Source organism: Myotis nattereri (assembly GCF_964212035.1).
Source record: "Myotis nattereri genome assembly, chromosome: 2".
In the NCBI taxonomy this organism is placed as follows: Eukaryota; Metazoa; Chordata; class Mammalia; order Chiroptera; family Vespertilionidae; genus Myotis; species Myotis nattereri.
This window is the reverse complement of record NC_138076.1, coordinates 172,722,294-172,737,783: the sequence shown is the minus strand read 5'-3', so window position 1 is coordinate 172,737,783 and position 15,490 is coordinate 172,722,294. Positions and strand designations below refer to the sequence as shown.

At 38.3% G+C, this 15,490-nt stretch overlaps 1 protein-coding gene and 1 pseudogene across 2 annotated transcripts in view; one reads left to right on the top strand and one right to left on the bottom strand.

Annotated features, from left to right (window-relative positions):
- The first annotated feature begins 5,785 nt into the window (after nucleotides 1-5,785).
- LOC308514877 (S-methyl-5'-thioadenosine phosphorylase-like) lies at nucleotides 5,786-6,635 on the top strand (annotated as a pseudogene). Its single transcript has one exon. The product of its transcript is annotated as an S-methyl-5'-thioadenosine phosphorylase-like (transcript).
- Nucleotides 6,636-12,215: 5,580 nt separating this feature from the next.
- GXYLT1 (glucoside xylosyltransferase 1) overlaps nucleotides 12,216-15,490 on the bottom strand; it is a gene marked incomplete at its 5' end in the record, with an annotated part of 38,291 nt that continues 35,016 nt past the window's right edge. Inside the window, one exon of the mRNA XM_081083137.1 lies at nucleotides 12,216-13,157. Coding sequence (XP_080939263.1) covers nucleotides 12,996-13,157 — 162 coding nt within the window. The 3' untranslated portion in view covers nucleotides 12,216-12,995. The remainder of the gene's footprint in view (nucleotides 13,158-15,490) is intronic.

Genomic DNA, 15,490 nt, shown 5'->3' with positions numbered 1-15,490 from the left:
GGTGGGGAGTGAGGGCGGAGGGTGGGGCGGGAACTGGGAGGAAGGGAGTTATGGGGGGGAAAAAAGAGGAACAAATGTAATAATCTGAACAATAAAGATTTAATTGGAAAAAAAATAAAATAAACATTTTGTCAAATTTTTTTGTGCGGTGTAGCATATCATTAAAGAACTGTGGACGTAGTTCTAGCAAAAGGAAAAGTATGAGATATATATTGTCCTCCTGGAGCCTTGGGTAGTAAAACATACATATAGCACCCACCTCAAATTGCCCACTTCAAATAACTTGAAATGATATTAATACAAAAATCAAAAACAAAAAAACTAGAGAAATTTCCTTTAGAAAGAAAATTAAGTGATTCATTCAGTAGTTAACTATTTTCTCCAAAAAAGACAATATAGTAATAGGAAAAGGAAAAATAACAGCAACAACAAAAGCAAAAGGATGCAAATAGTGCATGTTGCTTTGGGGTTAAGCATCGGAGCATTGAAGTCTGCTTTGCCACTTGTTAAGTCCCTTTGCCTCAGACAAATAACATATTGTCTTTCTGTTTCCGCCTCTGTAAAGTGGGGATGGTACTATCTAGCTCCTAGAACTATCAAAAGATTTCATGAGATGATAAATAAATATAAAGCAAAAACATCATACTTAAAGCTCGGTATAAGGAAAGGCTTAGCTCCTTGAATAAACTCATGTGTGGGGTAGGGCAAGGAGCTTCCTAGCAGATAGAGCTTAAAAGTGCCAGAGTTTAGCTAAATGCGTCTCCTACATGTAATTAAAAGTCACTAAAAATGTACAGGAAGTAAAGTGAGAAGCACAGATAGAAAAGAGAATTTAAACTCCTTATGTTAAAAACAACAAATTGCTGAATTAAACATAGTGACCTGAACTAGCGTGTACCTTTGCTTCCTCCACAATGACGTAAAACAGGAGACATAAACCCACGAGGACAAAGGGCAAGGAAAACAGGAAAGCAGCAACAAAAAACTGAAAGCAAATGAACAAGAAGTTCTGGCTTTTTTCTTCCTTTCTTTCTGAAAGCTAAGTAGGCAATGGGGAAAGCCCAGAAATAAACTATCTGAATCAAAGAATCCTGGAGAAACATCAGGAACTGAGTACCACGTGCAAAGTAGGAGAACTTGTAGACACAAGTTCGAATTAGCTAAAGCTGTTAGACCTCACCACCACCCCTCCACCACCTCCACCTTCAAGTCCTTGTTTCTTACACAGTGGCAGAAGCCTGCAGGTTAACTGGCTACAGAGTTTGAACAAAAAGGCTCTAAGACTCTGAATTTGGGTACATCAGGCTCAACTGATGGTGAGAGGCACATAACCAAAAAAAAACCGGGGAAAGGATGAGTTAAGTCAAAGGCAACAGTCCTCTTCCCCCACTTACCAGGTAAATCAGGCTCTAACTACATAAATGAGAGCTCCTTTCTGAGAAGCCTAATCAGCCCAAGAAAATGGATCTATCTTTACCGAATCAGGAGTTCCTAGTAAAACAGCACAGGTTACCCTACAGTAAAGCCCATCAGCTGATAAATCTCAACCACCCACAGAATTTCCACTCAACTCCTAGGGCCTCATATTAAATATGATAAAGGGAGTCAAGGAACAGCAGACATTAGAACGTTTCCACGCGACATGAAAGGCCAAAACAAAGGCTAAAAAGAAACTTTGTGACTGAGATAATGCAAAAATCATTAATGTTCTTGGGGTGATAAAACAGTGCGTCTTTGAAACAAAAACAAGATGCTATTAAAAGGAACATTCAGAGAGCAAACAACTGTTTTTGGATACTAAAAAAATGAAGACAACTGAAACACAGAATAGAAGTGTGGAAGATGAGTTAGACATAAAAAATAAGAGAAAAGGGACCAGATTATTAGGGAACCAAACCAGGCCATACAATAGCTGAAAAAATGGGTGTTTCCAAAAGAAAGGCAAAAGGCACAAAGAAAATACTCAAGACAATTTCCTTCAAGGAATGAAGTACCAAAGGTCCAAATCAAAATATTTAAGTACCCAGCACACTGAAGGGAAAAAGGCTCACACTGAAGTGCATCACCACGAATTTCCAGAACTCCACGACTTCCCCAGCAGAATGAAACAAAAAGAACCCCAGGGAAAAAAGAGATCAGATTCAAGAAAGAAAATCAAGCCACACACAAGAGCTCAAGAATCAGAGTTCCATCCGCTACCTCAACAACAACGTGATGGTTAACGGTATATGTACACAGTTACTGGGCCAAGGGGTCTCCAGGATTAAACATTTTTGCCAGGTGTGTCTGTGAGGGTGCTTCCGAATGAGATTAGCACTTCAATAGGACTCAGTAGACTGCCCTCCCCAATGTCAATGTGCATCATCCAAGCCACGGAGGTCCTGAATAGAACAAAAGGTGGAGGGAAAATACCACATGATCTCGCTCACTTATAGATAATAAAGACCAATATAAACTGATGAACAAAAATAGATACAGAGGCAGTGCAGCATCGAACAGACTGTCAAACTACAGTGGGAAGGCCAGGGAAGGTTTGGGGAGGGGGAATTGGGGGGAGCGTAAGAGATCAACGGAAAGACTTGTCTGCATGCATATAAGCATAACCAATGGACACAAGACACTGGGGGGTCGGGGAGGCCGGGGGAAAGTGAAGGAGGGGGAGGAGACACATGTAATGCTCTTTGTAATACTTTAAGCAATAAAACAAAATTGGGAAAAAAAAGTGGAGGAAGAAGGATTTGCTTTTTATGCCCACCTTACTGCTTGAGCTGGAACATCTCATCTTACCTTCTGCACATGGACTGGGATTTTTCCCCCCCAGCTTTACTGAGGTATAATTGTATATATTTAATGTATACAACATGATGTTTTGATACACATATACATTGTGAAATGGTTACCACAATCAAGCTAACAAATCCATTAGCTCACAGTTACCATTTCGTGTGTGTAGTAAGAACACTTCAGATCTACTCTCTTAGCAAATTTCAAGTATACAGTATTTCTAACTATAGTCATCAAGCTGTACATTAGACCTGCAGAATTTACTTTTTTTAATTTTTATTTTTGACTTGAGAAACACTGACTTGTTGTTCCACTTATTTATGCATTTATTGGTTGGTTCTTGTATGTGCCCTGAATGGGTATGGAATCTGCAGCCTTGGTGTATTGGGACAATGCTCTAACCAACTAAGCTACCCATCCAGGGTGAATTTACTCTACTTATAACTAGAATTTTGTACTCTCCAACCAACATCTCTCCATTTCCGCTAGCCTCTGGTAACCACCATTCTATTCTATGCTTTTGTAAGTTAAACATTTTTATTTTATTTTATTTTTTTAATATATTTTATTGATTTTTTACAGAGAGGAAGGGAGAGAGATAGAGAGTTAGAAACATCGATGAGAGAGAAACATCGATCAGCTGCCTCCTGCACATCTCCTACTGGGGATATGCCTGCAACCCAGGTACATGCCCTTGACCAGAATCGAACCTGGGACCTTTCAGTCCGCAGGCCGACGCTCTATCCACTGAGCCAAACCGGTTTCAGCAAGTTAAACATTTTTAGATCCCACATATAAATGAGATCATGCAGTATTTGTATTTCGGTGACTTTTCCATGTGGTCATAAATGGCAGGATTTCCTTCTTTTTACAAGACTCAATAATATTCCATTATATATATACACTAGAGGCCCGGTGCACGAAATTCATGCAAGAGCAGGCCTTCCTTCCCCTAGCTGCCGGCACTGGCTTCCCTCTGGCACCGGGGACCCGGACTTCCCTCACAGCCCTGGCTTCATCCAGAAGGTCGTCTGGTCTAATTAGCATATTATGCTTTTATTACTATAGAATATATATATATATTCTATAGTAATAAATATATTCTATATATATTATGTATATATATCTATATATATAAATATATTATATATATATATATATAGAATATATATATATTCACCTCCTTTATCCATTCATCCATCCACAGACACTTAAGCTGTTTCCATATCTTAGCTACTGTGAATAATGCTGCAAAGAACATGGGAAAGCAAGTTTTGCTTTGAGATACTGATTTCATTTTAGATTGGGATTTACACCATCATTTCCACTGGTTCTCAGGCCTTTAGACTTGGAGTGACTTACAGCACCAGTTTCCTGGGTCTTCAGCTTGTGGGCAACTGATCATAGGACTATTCAGCCTCCATAATTGCATAAACCAATTCCTTATAGATATAAATATATACCCCCTCCCCCACACCCAGAGAAACTTAATACAAACAATATAGAAAGTTAAAAAAACAATAAACCAATGTTTTGAAAATTTGAAAAACAAATTGCTCAGAGTCTATAAACAGCCAAATTATTCAATAGGGCAAATACAGACTAAAACATTTTCAGATGTGCAAAGTGTCTCAGTGATTGTTTTCCCTTAATATATATTCTTTTCTTCTTCAGCAGCAGCAGTTGACATGACAAATTTTATCTGGGCCCATGTGAAGAACATGTAAAGATATCCCAACCTCCATTGCAGCTACAGAGTCCATGACTAGGTTCTGAGCCAAAGGAATGTAATCTGTGATAATCCCCAAAAGTGGTATGAAAGCTGGAGACAGGCTCTTTCCCTTCCATTTCTTCTTCCCTGCTATCAGAAAGTAGACATGCTAAGTGGAAGAAGAAATACATTCTTGTGCCACTGGTAGAAGCCCTTTACTGGAGATGACAAAGGAGCAGGCAAGAGAGAGATTGAGTCCTTGAGCACAGTAGAAACTCCAAATTAGACTTGACAACCACATTGACGTGATAGAGAAATGAGCTTTTATCTTTAAGTCACCATTATTTTGGGCTTCTGTCACTTGTAGTCAATTCTCATCCTAGGCAATCTTACGTAATACACAAGTTTATGAAGGTTTTCTTTGCAGGTTACTAAATTCTATAAATATGGATATAAAACATGGTATTTATTTATTGCATTGTTCAAATCCTCTGATACATGTTTATTTTTGGTCTTGATGTGCAAATTCAGAAAGAAGCTTATTCAAGATTGACAAAATGATGGTGGCTTTAACAATATCCTATTTTCTGGGAGATTTTGCTATATGTAAACTTCTATGTTTGATATATAAGAATTATTGTGTATTTTGGTAGATTACTGTACAAAATTATTTAAAATATTACCATATTTTTCCGTGTATAAGATGCCGCCATGTATAAGACGCCGTTTTCCAACCCAAAATTAAGAAATCAATATTTTAAACATTTTGCTGGTTTTCCTCTTAAGGCCTTCTTTTTTGGCATCTTAAGGAGTTGTTCTTCCTGTTTTCTCTACTGTCTGATCATACACTCAGTGGGAGGAGGTCCAAATTGCCTCTCTGCAGCTCTATTTCCATGCTCTTTTGCATAGCTGATTACATTCAGTTTGAATGTTGCAGAGTAAGACAATCGCTTACCAGTATTTATCTTTTTATTTTTCGACATCCTTATGGGCTCAGAACACTCAGGTCCCTGTTGCATCTTCGCACTTTCCACCTCCACCTCCAATTACTCATCAGCTGACGTCAGTAACAATAAGGCTTGTGATTGGAGGAAGCCTGTTTGACAAGGTATGGGCATCTACGCACCCACAGGGCTCCCTCCTCAGCTGACTTCCATGTATAAGACGCCCATTGGATTTTCAGACTAACGATTTTAGAAAAAAATAGCATCTTATGCATGGAAAAATATGGTACTATGGGCTCTGCTTCTCTGCCCCCGTGCCCACCCAACACCTCCTCCTGGTGCAGATATGGCCTCAGGTGCCACCCCTACAGCTATGAAGATTGGAATCATTGGTGGAACAGGCCTGGATGATCCAGAAATCTTAGAAGGAAGAACCAAGAAATATGTGGATGCTTTGTTTGGCAAGCCTTCTGATGCCTTAATTTTGGGGAAGACAGAGAATGCTGATGGCGTCCTCCTTGCAAGGTACGGGGCCTTCAAAAGTCAACCATCAGGCAAACATCTGGGCTCTGAAGGAGGAGGGTTGTACTCCTGTCATAGAGACCACAGCTTTCAGTTCCTAGAGGGAAAAGATTCAGCTGGGTGATATTGTCATTATTGACAAGTTCATCAACAGGACCACCATGAGGCTCAGACCTTCTATGATGGGAGTCACTCCAGTGCCAGAGGAGTGTGCCATATCCCAGTAGCTGAGCCATTCTGCCCCCAAACCAGAGAGGTCCTCATAGTGACTGCTAAGAAGCTAGGATTCTGGTACCACTCAAAAGGGACAGTGCTCACAATTGAAGGACTTTTAGTTCATGGACAGAAAGCTTCATGTTTTGTACCGGGTGTGTGGGGGGGAGAGGGGGGTGGATATTATCAATATGACCACAGTTCCAGAGGTGGTTCTTGCTAAGGAGGCTGGACTTTGCTATGCAAGTGTTTATGGCCATGGCAGATTAGGATTGCTGGAAGGAGCACACAAAAAAGTGGTTTCAGTGGGCCAGGTTTTAAAGACCCTGAAAGAAAATGCCAATAAAGCCAAAAGTTTGCTCCTTACTACCATACCTCAGATAGGTTCCATGGAATGATCAGAAACCCTCCACAACCTGAAGAATATGGTCCAGTTCTCTGTTTTATTACCAAGGCATTAAAATATAGCATGTTGCCCAGAAGATAAGACTTTCTAATTCTAATCATTTGGGGAATTCCTGCTTAACTTGAAATGTGGAAAAGCTTTCATGCTTTTGCTCACTAAGAACATGTGATCAGCCCATGCCAATGTGAAGGATGCCTTCTGAAAGACTGCTTCAAAAAACAAGGAAAGCAAAGGACCAGTAAACATGTGGCAAATTCCTACCCTTTAGAAAAAAGACAAGACACCATTCACCCTTCCCCCATTAAATTCAAAACAATAAAAGGTGGGAGGTGACAGTTTCCCCTATTGCCAAGGAATATGAAGACAAAAAATAAAAATAACAAAATAAAAATATTACTTTGTCCCATTTTAAACTTTGGATCTTGATTTTACTTTTTCCAATAGTACATTTTCTTTTGGTGTGTTTTTATTCTTCTATGCCTTTCCCCATTCCTTTATTTTCCCTTTTCCTTATACACTTATACACTTTGCTGAGGAATTGCAGGATTAACCTGAGAGAGTTCTGCAAGCTAATTCTTTCAAAGGGAAGCTAGGCCTGACTGGGAAATTCTTCATTCAGCCTCATGGTTAAGCGTTTACAAATATATTGGGATTATTCTGCCCCTGGTGAGTGGCACCTGACTTACTGTGCCAAACCTTTCTATGTCAACAATTTTCAATTATCTTTTCTGGTCCTAATTTATCAGCTTTTTAATGGCATCCTTCTGATCTTCAACTTGTTTCTTAGGCCCAACTCTCTTTTTATCATTTCATTTTGAGGTTAACCATAAGGAACTCATGGCCTCTATAAGTTATTCTACAGTACGAAGCACTTGAGGAAAATCTATCCCTTAGGATACAGCTACTGGACTCCTAGTTATCAAGCATCCTAACCCTAAACATTCCAAAGCTGTTTATGATTTCTAGAATAACTCAGACACATCATTTGGAGAAATTAAACATTTATTGAGATGGGTTTTTTTAGTAACAGCAACACAGTTTCTCAACAAAAAGATGAGTTGAACTCACCCAAAACAAAACGAAGCAACTTTCCATTATTCTCAGGTAATAGTGGCATCTATAATCTTATATTCCCCTTTAATAAATGTCAAGATACATAAAATACTTGGAGGAAGACATCCAAATTTTTCTAAAACCACAATATTTTAAGGTAAAAAGTAGTTTAAGGGTGGTAACCTCTACATATCACAGTACACCAGAGGACTTCTGCAGCTTTACAAACATTCTACTCAAATAATTAAAACATTTATGCGAAATGCTTGTAAAAAATGGAAACATCTGCAATCTTTCCCAGTGTTTGATTTCGGGAACAGGTGCAAACCATCTCCTTCATAGATCTTCTGTTATAGCACCCATCAAAAACCATTGGTCCAGCTCTCAAATAACGAATACGAAGCATGTGTGTTCTGCTAAATTTTGAATAAATGATGTATTCTACAGCTATACTACAAGCCCTGAATTATTTTAGCACAACATTCCAATATTCCCTGAAGAGATTTTATACAAAAGTTGAAAATAGCTATTTTCCATCATAGTCAAAGTCAATTTACTTTTTACGCAACATACGTGGTTGCATTGTGTTCAATTTTCACACACAGTTGCTATGGTGTTGTGTGCGTGAATATGCTCACATAATCAGCCTGTACATATACTAAACATAATCAATGGCTCCACAGCAGTTAAGTTTGATATCAAAATGTCTGACCACAGATCCTCCAAATAACACTCACAGTATTAGTAGTGAGAGAATTTTTCATTTTTCTTCATATATTTTCAATGGCTCTCTGTTTTAAAACTGAGACTACAGATAATTCTAAAGAAACAAATCCCATTAGACACTTGGAATTGTTGATAGGTGAGGTGACGAAACATATTTTCCATTTAAAAATGAGTGTGACATTGATTTATAATCAACTTCAAATTGCCTAGTCCAATATGCTATTTCATGTTCTCCTCATGATTCTATTGCTAGATAGTTGATTTAACATCATATTCCTTTTCAGTTTTACAAAAGAACATTCTTGTACCACCTTTTAGAGTTGTCTTAAGTTTATATAACATTATAACTTAGTTTTAAAAAATCTAGTTTCATGTTCAATGAATTAAGAAACAATAAACATCAGAACAGTTCGGCCAGAATTTAATAGGCAAAAAAGAGTTGCTTTGGCAATATATAAGAAGATAACTGTTACATACAAATCATTCTTTAATCTACTTTTATTAAATATTAAAAGGCAGTTGTTTTAAGACACTTGAAATTACATTTAATAAATGGATAACTGACCCCACACTTAACATATAGCTCCCCTACTTTTCTTAATTTACTCTAAGGAACCAAAAAAGCTATTTTTAAAAAAACAGATCAATGGTCACTCTAAACACCTCAAAGAGGTTCTGACTACGACTAAGGCCGATCAGCACCACCGTATTACTTACAATATAGACTGCGGGAAAAGACAGTGAGTACTCTCTCTTAAGGTCTTTCCCTTTCATGTATTTCTGCTATCTCCCGTTCTCTTGAATCCATTCTTCCAGTTCAACTGAAAATATGCTATTGAGGAGTCAACAGATGTTGACTGTTTAAGCTGCCACTCAAGGGAGGGCCGTGATTCCCAAACCTGGCTTCCTATCAGCATCATCTTGGAAAAATGATGCAGAAAGTTCCTGGGCCCCTTCACACCTTATGAAACCATCCCTCCACCCTAGCCTCTCTGGTGACTCTGTGTGGTGGTCTTGCCTAAGCCAACATTCAGGATGACTAAAAGGACAATGCTAAGGGAAGATGCTTGTCATTGTGTTTCCACAGGCCCTACCTCATAAACTGGGACCCAGAAAATAATAATGAAAATCATGTTCAATCATTAGCTCTAAATAAGTGAGTAGAGTGACTGGGAAACAACTCTAGCATCAACAAATCAAACAAGGGAGCCATGCTGCCTCCTCCATGAAGCCAGCACCCCGACCCTGAGGGCCGAGCACTGCACTGGAGGAAGGCGGCGGGCAGCAGCACAGGGTGGGGGCTACAACTCCGCCAGTGACTGTTTCCACACCATTTCTCTCCATCACTCCACCTCGATTCTCCCACTCTCATTCCATCTTTTCCTACTCTGCCTTTTGCCATTCTCTCATTCCCATCTTTCCTCCCTTTTCTCACTTCCTCTCTTTTCCTTCTTTTTTTGATCATTCACTTATATCATTCTTTTCTCTGCTTTCTCTTCCTTAAAAACTCTTCCTTACCTCATATAAGCAAATTAATACTAGAGAAACCATGCATGTCAGAAAACATTCAGCCGAAGGGGACAACAGGGCAAGGCAGACCTTCCACAGCAACGCTGATGGACGTGCATGACAGAGGCCGTGCAGAATGTTTTCAAATCCATTCTCTCTTGAGTCTCAAAACTTCCTAACTCATGACTGCTGGGTCTCATGAGGTTGGAAGGGCATATTCATTACTTGCAAACCCAAGGCACAGAGAAGGTTAAACAACCTGGAGTCCCTTAACCAGGAAGAGAATACAGACCTAGTTCACAGTCTGATTTTCTTCCCATTACACCACTAACATCTGACTGGAGGTAAGATGAGAGCAGCAGTAAGCAGTAATATTACTTCAGGCTCTAAAGCATCCAAAGGTAACTGGGTTACCTAATACATTCTGAACTATTCTTCAGGGGGGGGGGGGGGGAGGCGGGGTATGTATTTTTTTCTTTTTTAAAATATATTTTTATTGATTTCAGATAGGAAGGGAGAGGGCTAGAAACATCCATGAGAGAGAATCACTCCCGCACGCCCCCTACTGGGGATTGAGCCTGCAAACCAGGCATATGCCCTTGACTGGAATCGAACCTGGGACCTTTCCGTCTGCAGGCCGACGCTCTATCCACTGAGCCAAACCAGTCAGGGCTGTATTTTCTTAAAATGTATCACAATATATATTTCTAAAAGTTTTCCATATTCTCTTAAGATAACTACTTCATACAAATGAAGTGCGACTATATTTTAGTCACTCCACTTTGGTAATACTGTAGCCCAGAGATAGTTCTGAGGTCAGAATTGTTCTAACATATGGACTAAAAAAATACACAATGTAATTTATATAAACTGCATAGGTATACTATTTTATAAAAAGAAATGTAATATTCTCTAAGTTATCCTATAATTTAACCTCATTAATGCTAAGAGCTGCATTTCTTGAGAATTCTCAAGGAAAAAGTTACCTTACCTAAAGATAAACTCAGAAAACTCATTTTAATATCTTTATGGACTTTCTGTGATATTCCAAGTTTTAGGCAAAATAGTCCGTAAGTGGAAAGTTTTCACCATAAACCAATTTATGGTAAAAGGCCCAATTAGGCCAGATCTGGATAAACCAGGTGAGGAATCTTCCAACTGATGGACAATGTAGAATGTGTTGCAATGTAAATAAGCCACATGTGTGAGACCAGAGCATACAGCGCAGCTGGATTCAACTACGACCACACTCGACATGGTCCCAATCATATCAGAGCCCATGGGGCTGAGATTCTCTGTTCACTGAGGAAATTAAACCTAAGGAACTTGCTTAGAATATAAATTCATATGCTATCAATAACCCAAGTACTTCCTCTAATATTTCAGAATCACAATTGTAATCCACCAACTATGCTAAGAATTATGATATCCTAATTTCAACCTTGAGGTTGGCAAAATGATTTCCAGTGGTTCCCAAACTAGCTGACATCAAAATCACCTGAGGTGTTTATTAAAAATAGAATCATAATGTGACTTATTTTTACGCCCTGATTCTAACATTGGAGACAATCAGGAATCTGCTTAAGGACTTAAGATGCATTTAACATGGAGGAAGTATTATGTCATTGTAGTTACTGAACTGTTCACGGTGGTGAAATAACATGTTGTCTGGGATTTTCTTTAAGATACTTTAGAAAAAAAGAAAAGGATAAATGATGCAAATATGGCAAGATATTGTTAAGTGCTTGATCCGGACAAACAGCACCACTGTATTCTCTCTACTTCTGTGTAATTTTTAAATCTCTTCATTAAAAAAAAAAGTTTGCAGACCCCAATCCTAGACACAGTGGGCCAGAAAGGGTAAGCCCCAGCATTCATTCTCAACAAGCTCTCCCCAAGAGTCTAATGCAGCCAGGCAGGCAATGGTCTTATTTGGGGACCTTTAACAACAACCTTCTATGTACCCTCCAAACTTAGATAGAGGTCAACAACACTGAGAAGTCTATTTTCAACATTAAAAAAAAATAACTGTCTTAAGTTTGTCTTAAGTGATGTTCAAAAAGGGAAGCTATTCACATTGACCCAAACTACTTTCCTGTAGTCAGAGGTACTGGTTTTCTTAATCCCAATGATCCATGACAGTTGTTTAAATTAAGGCTCTATATATTTGCTTCTTCAAATATATCTTGCAAATATATTTTGAGGTAGAAGAAAAAAAGTTAAATGACCACTTTCTCCTGCTCTGTTGTAACTAAAATTACTGTTCACAGAAGTACAGAGCTTAATGCATTTTGGTCCATCACACAGGTATACTATTTAGTTTTTCATTTTATTTTCCTTTCTTTTTCTGCTTCCAGAATGCCCAGTAAAGCTGAAATTCTTCATTTAAAATGATAAAAAAAATTTTCAAAATATTTAACGATCTTAGATCTGAGTTTGGCAAGACAGTTAAAAATATACACATGAAAATACTATATTTCACAAGCATACACACAGACTAAAACACAATTTTCACTGTTTTCCCTCTTTCTTATACAGCGCCATCTTAAACGTGCAGTTTACTTGTAATCTAAAAATAATTTTAAACATGATTGTCACAAAAAGATTTTAAAACAGAGATGAAATCTATGAAGGCACACATGGATTGTCAATGGTTACATCACATTTCTTTAGAAACAGAATCTTTTCTGCTCCTGTAAACGTTTTTCTCACGTATTTAAAGTGAGGTTAGTGCTGACAAAATTATTGCTATACTCAGTTTGCAACCTACTGTGTATGAGGTACATCTTCTCCATTCATACACCCCGCCCCTTCTACTGTTCTTACTCACTTGAGCTTAACAGTAAACCAGTCTATAGGCCACAAACAATTCAATATTTTCATCAATACTGGAATGACAGCAAATAACATTATAAAACGTCAAAGATGAAAAATGTCTTCTTATTGGAGTCAAGACTTTAATTTATTCTTCATTAAATGAATATATTGCTCATTTAACTTCCTCAGGAAAAAGAAATTATTCTGAAGATGAACAATTCTTTCCTGAACACTTCATCCAAGACTATTCCTTCACGTTTCCTCTAACATTCTGTTGGTTTCATTCATTTGACTCAGTAGTCTCCAAGAATCACCTTTCCTTGGGTGGTCTATCATAGCGGTCCTGGATGCTTTTGGTTAGCCGTTTGATAAATATTTTGTAAATTTTCCCGCAGTATGTATGCACTGTCTTTTGCAATTCCAGTTCTAAAGGTTTTAATAAGGAACGGATGTGGTCATCTTCAAAAGAACACTAGAGGAAGAAAATAAAAAGACAAATATAAATATGTAATTAATTCTAAATAACTTCTTCAATCAATTTAATATTGACAACCTCCATTTAAAGTCTCATAAAAAGCGCCCTGGCCAGTGTTGCTCAGTTGGTTGAGCACTGTCCCATGCACTGAAAGGTCGCCGGTTCCATTCCTGGTCGGGGCACATGCCCAGGTTGCCAGCTCAGGCTGCAGTCAGGCTGTGGATGGGAGACAACCGATCGATGTTTCTCTCTCATATAAATGCTTCTCTCTCTCCCCCTCTCCCGCTCTCTCTAAAATCAATAAAAACATATTTTAAAATAAACAAAGTCTCACAAAAGCATTTTCTCAACAAATATTTTCAGTGAAATAAACAGAACTATGGTCTCACAATCTGGAAGAGGAGGAAGTAACGGTAGTCACTAGGGCAGCAGGGGGGCCTTCCTCAGCAAGGACGATGGAGGCAGGGCAAGCCAAGGCAGGAGTTCTCACGGCTCAGGGACAGAGACTACCCGGGATTCTACCGACTGTGAGAAGACAACCACAAGCTCGGAGAGAAACGAACAAAAGCCCCAAATCCCTCTGAGGTGAACACAGCCTGAAGTCACTGCATTCTTCCATCACGTAATGCGAAGTGCCCGGAGAGCTGTGCAGTACACAACTGGCATCTAGGTGTTCCCACATGTGCCTAACCTGACTGCAGGCCTCTTTCCACACCGCAGGCTGTGCCTGGCTCATCTTCACTTCCCTTCTCTGCCTGGTCCTCATCTTTACAGCTCAGTTCAAGTGTCAGCTCCTCTGAGAAGCCTCTCCTGACGGTTAATCACTCCCTCCCTCGTCACTGGCACACGACTCAGTACACAGACTTTCAGGAAGGTCATGCTCTGTATATAAGACTGCAGACTGAAAGGCAGCAAATAGCAAGGCTATGATGACCACAATTAAATAACTCAAGGCATTTTCAAAGAACAAGACATGTTTTTAAAATATGGCAGAATGGCAGTTCAATCCAGCAAATGCTGGGTACAATCATGGCTATGGCGAAGAAGGTAGTGTAGGAGTAAGCACTCAACTCTCTTGCAGAGACAGTTATGCAAATATAAGCAGGGTGTGTGAAGTAAATCAAAGTTAACACAGAAATACCAAGAAATATAATAATTCAGGATGATATACATTAAGCAGAAAATACCTTACAGAGCAATAAAATACTTTGTTCCCATTTTGAATTTGCAATTTTTAATCTTAATATTTTTATTCACTCAACAACTAATATTTAAGAAATATGTATGGACTGTAAAAACTGATTTGCTGGCAGATATAGCCATGCATTTACAATTTAAAAATGATACACATTCTTTGTAATTCATACTGTTCACTGTATTCGATGGCTATGACTAAGCGTCTGTCTAAAGCTTGCATAAATACCTTTGTCTGAATACAATTCTTTTAAAAATTACACTTCTCACTGAATTATAGATAAGGGAAGATAAAACACTAACCAAAAGCACCATAAAGGGTTGATTAACTTCATTAAGTTGAAAAACATAAAATCATTAATTCAGTATTTGAAATAATCTTAAAAGATTTTTTAAAAATCAAGTGTAGTTAATCAGTTTAAAAACCAACTCCACATTTTAAAGGTACATATTTATAAAAGATAAAAGATCAAATAAATTAGAAAGATTTAATTCTTTAATAATGCATTTTTAATGCTCAAAGGAAACAAAGAAATCACACTTTTATAAGTATGCATTTCTTTTCTATCCTGCAAAGTCTCAGATCCCCCAAAAGTCCTTTTTTTCATTTTTATCACCTTTTGACAATCCATGTAAAAACATCATTAAAATACGATACTAACTTCTGAATACTGCATTAAATGAACATCAACACTAAATTTTATAATTCTCCAATGAGTGTAGCTCGGTGGATTACAGTTAAGTATTTTTTTCTCATTCCTATTGATAGGCTGTACTAGACCAGAGGTTCTCAGTCACCAGCAATTAATAAGAATTAGAACCCAGCGCCCACACCTAAGCCAAACTAGTACTCCCATGATTCATTTATGTCTTATCTTCACATCCACATAAGATTAGGCACAGTCTAGCCTGGCAGCAGAACTACATGAGATGAGTGGTCACATTTACTTCTCCCCAAGTATCAGTGAACTAGCTGCATGCATAGTGAGTGATACAGATCATTAAACAAAATCATAAATTCAACCATCATTTGGATTTGCCCCAAGACTTGATCCCCAACATATTCAAACCTGGTTCCATGCACCACCCTAGAGGCATGTGAAGTATAATCACCTTCCCTTGTAAAACCACCTTAA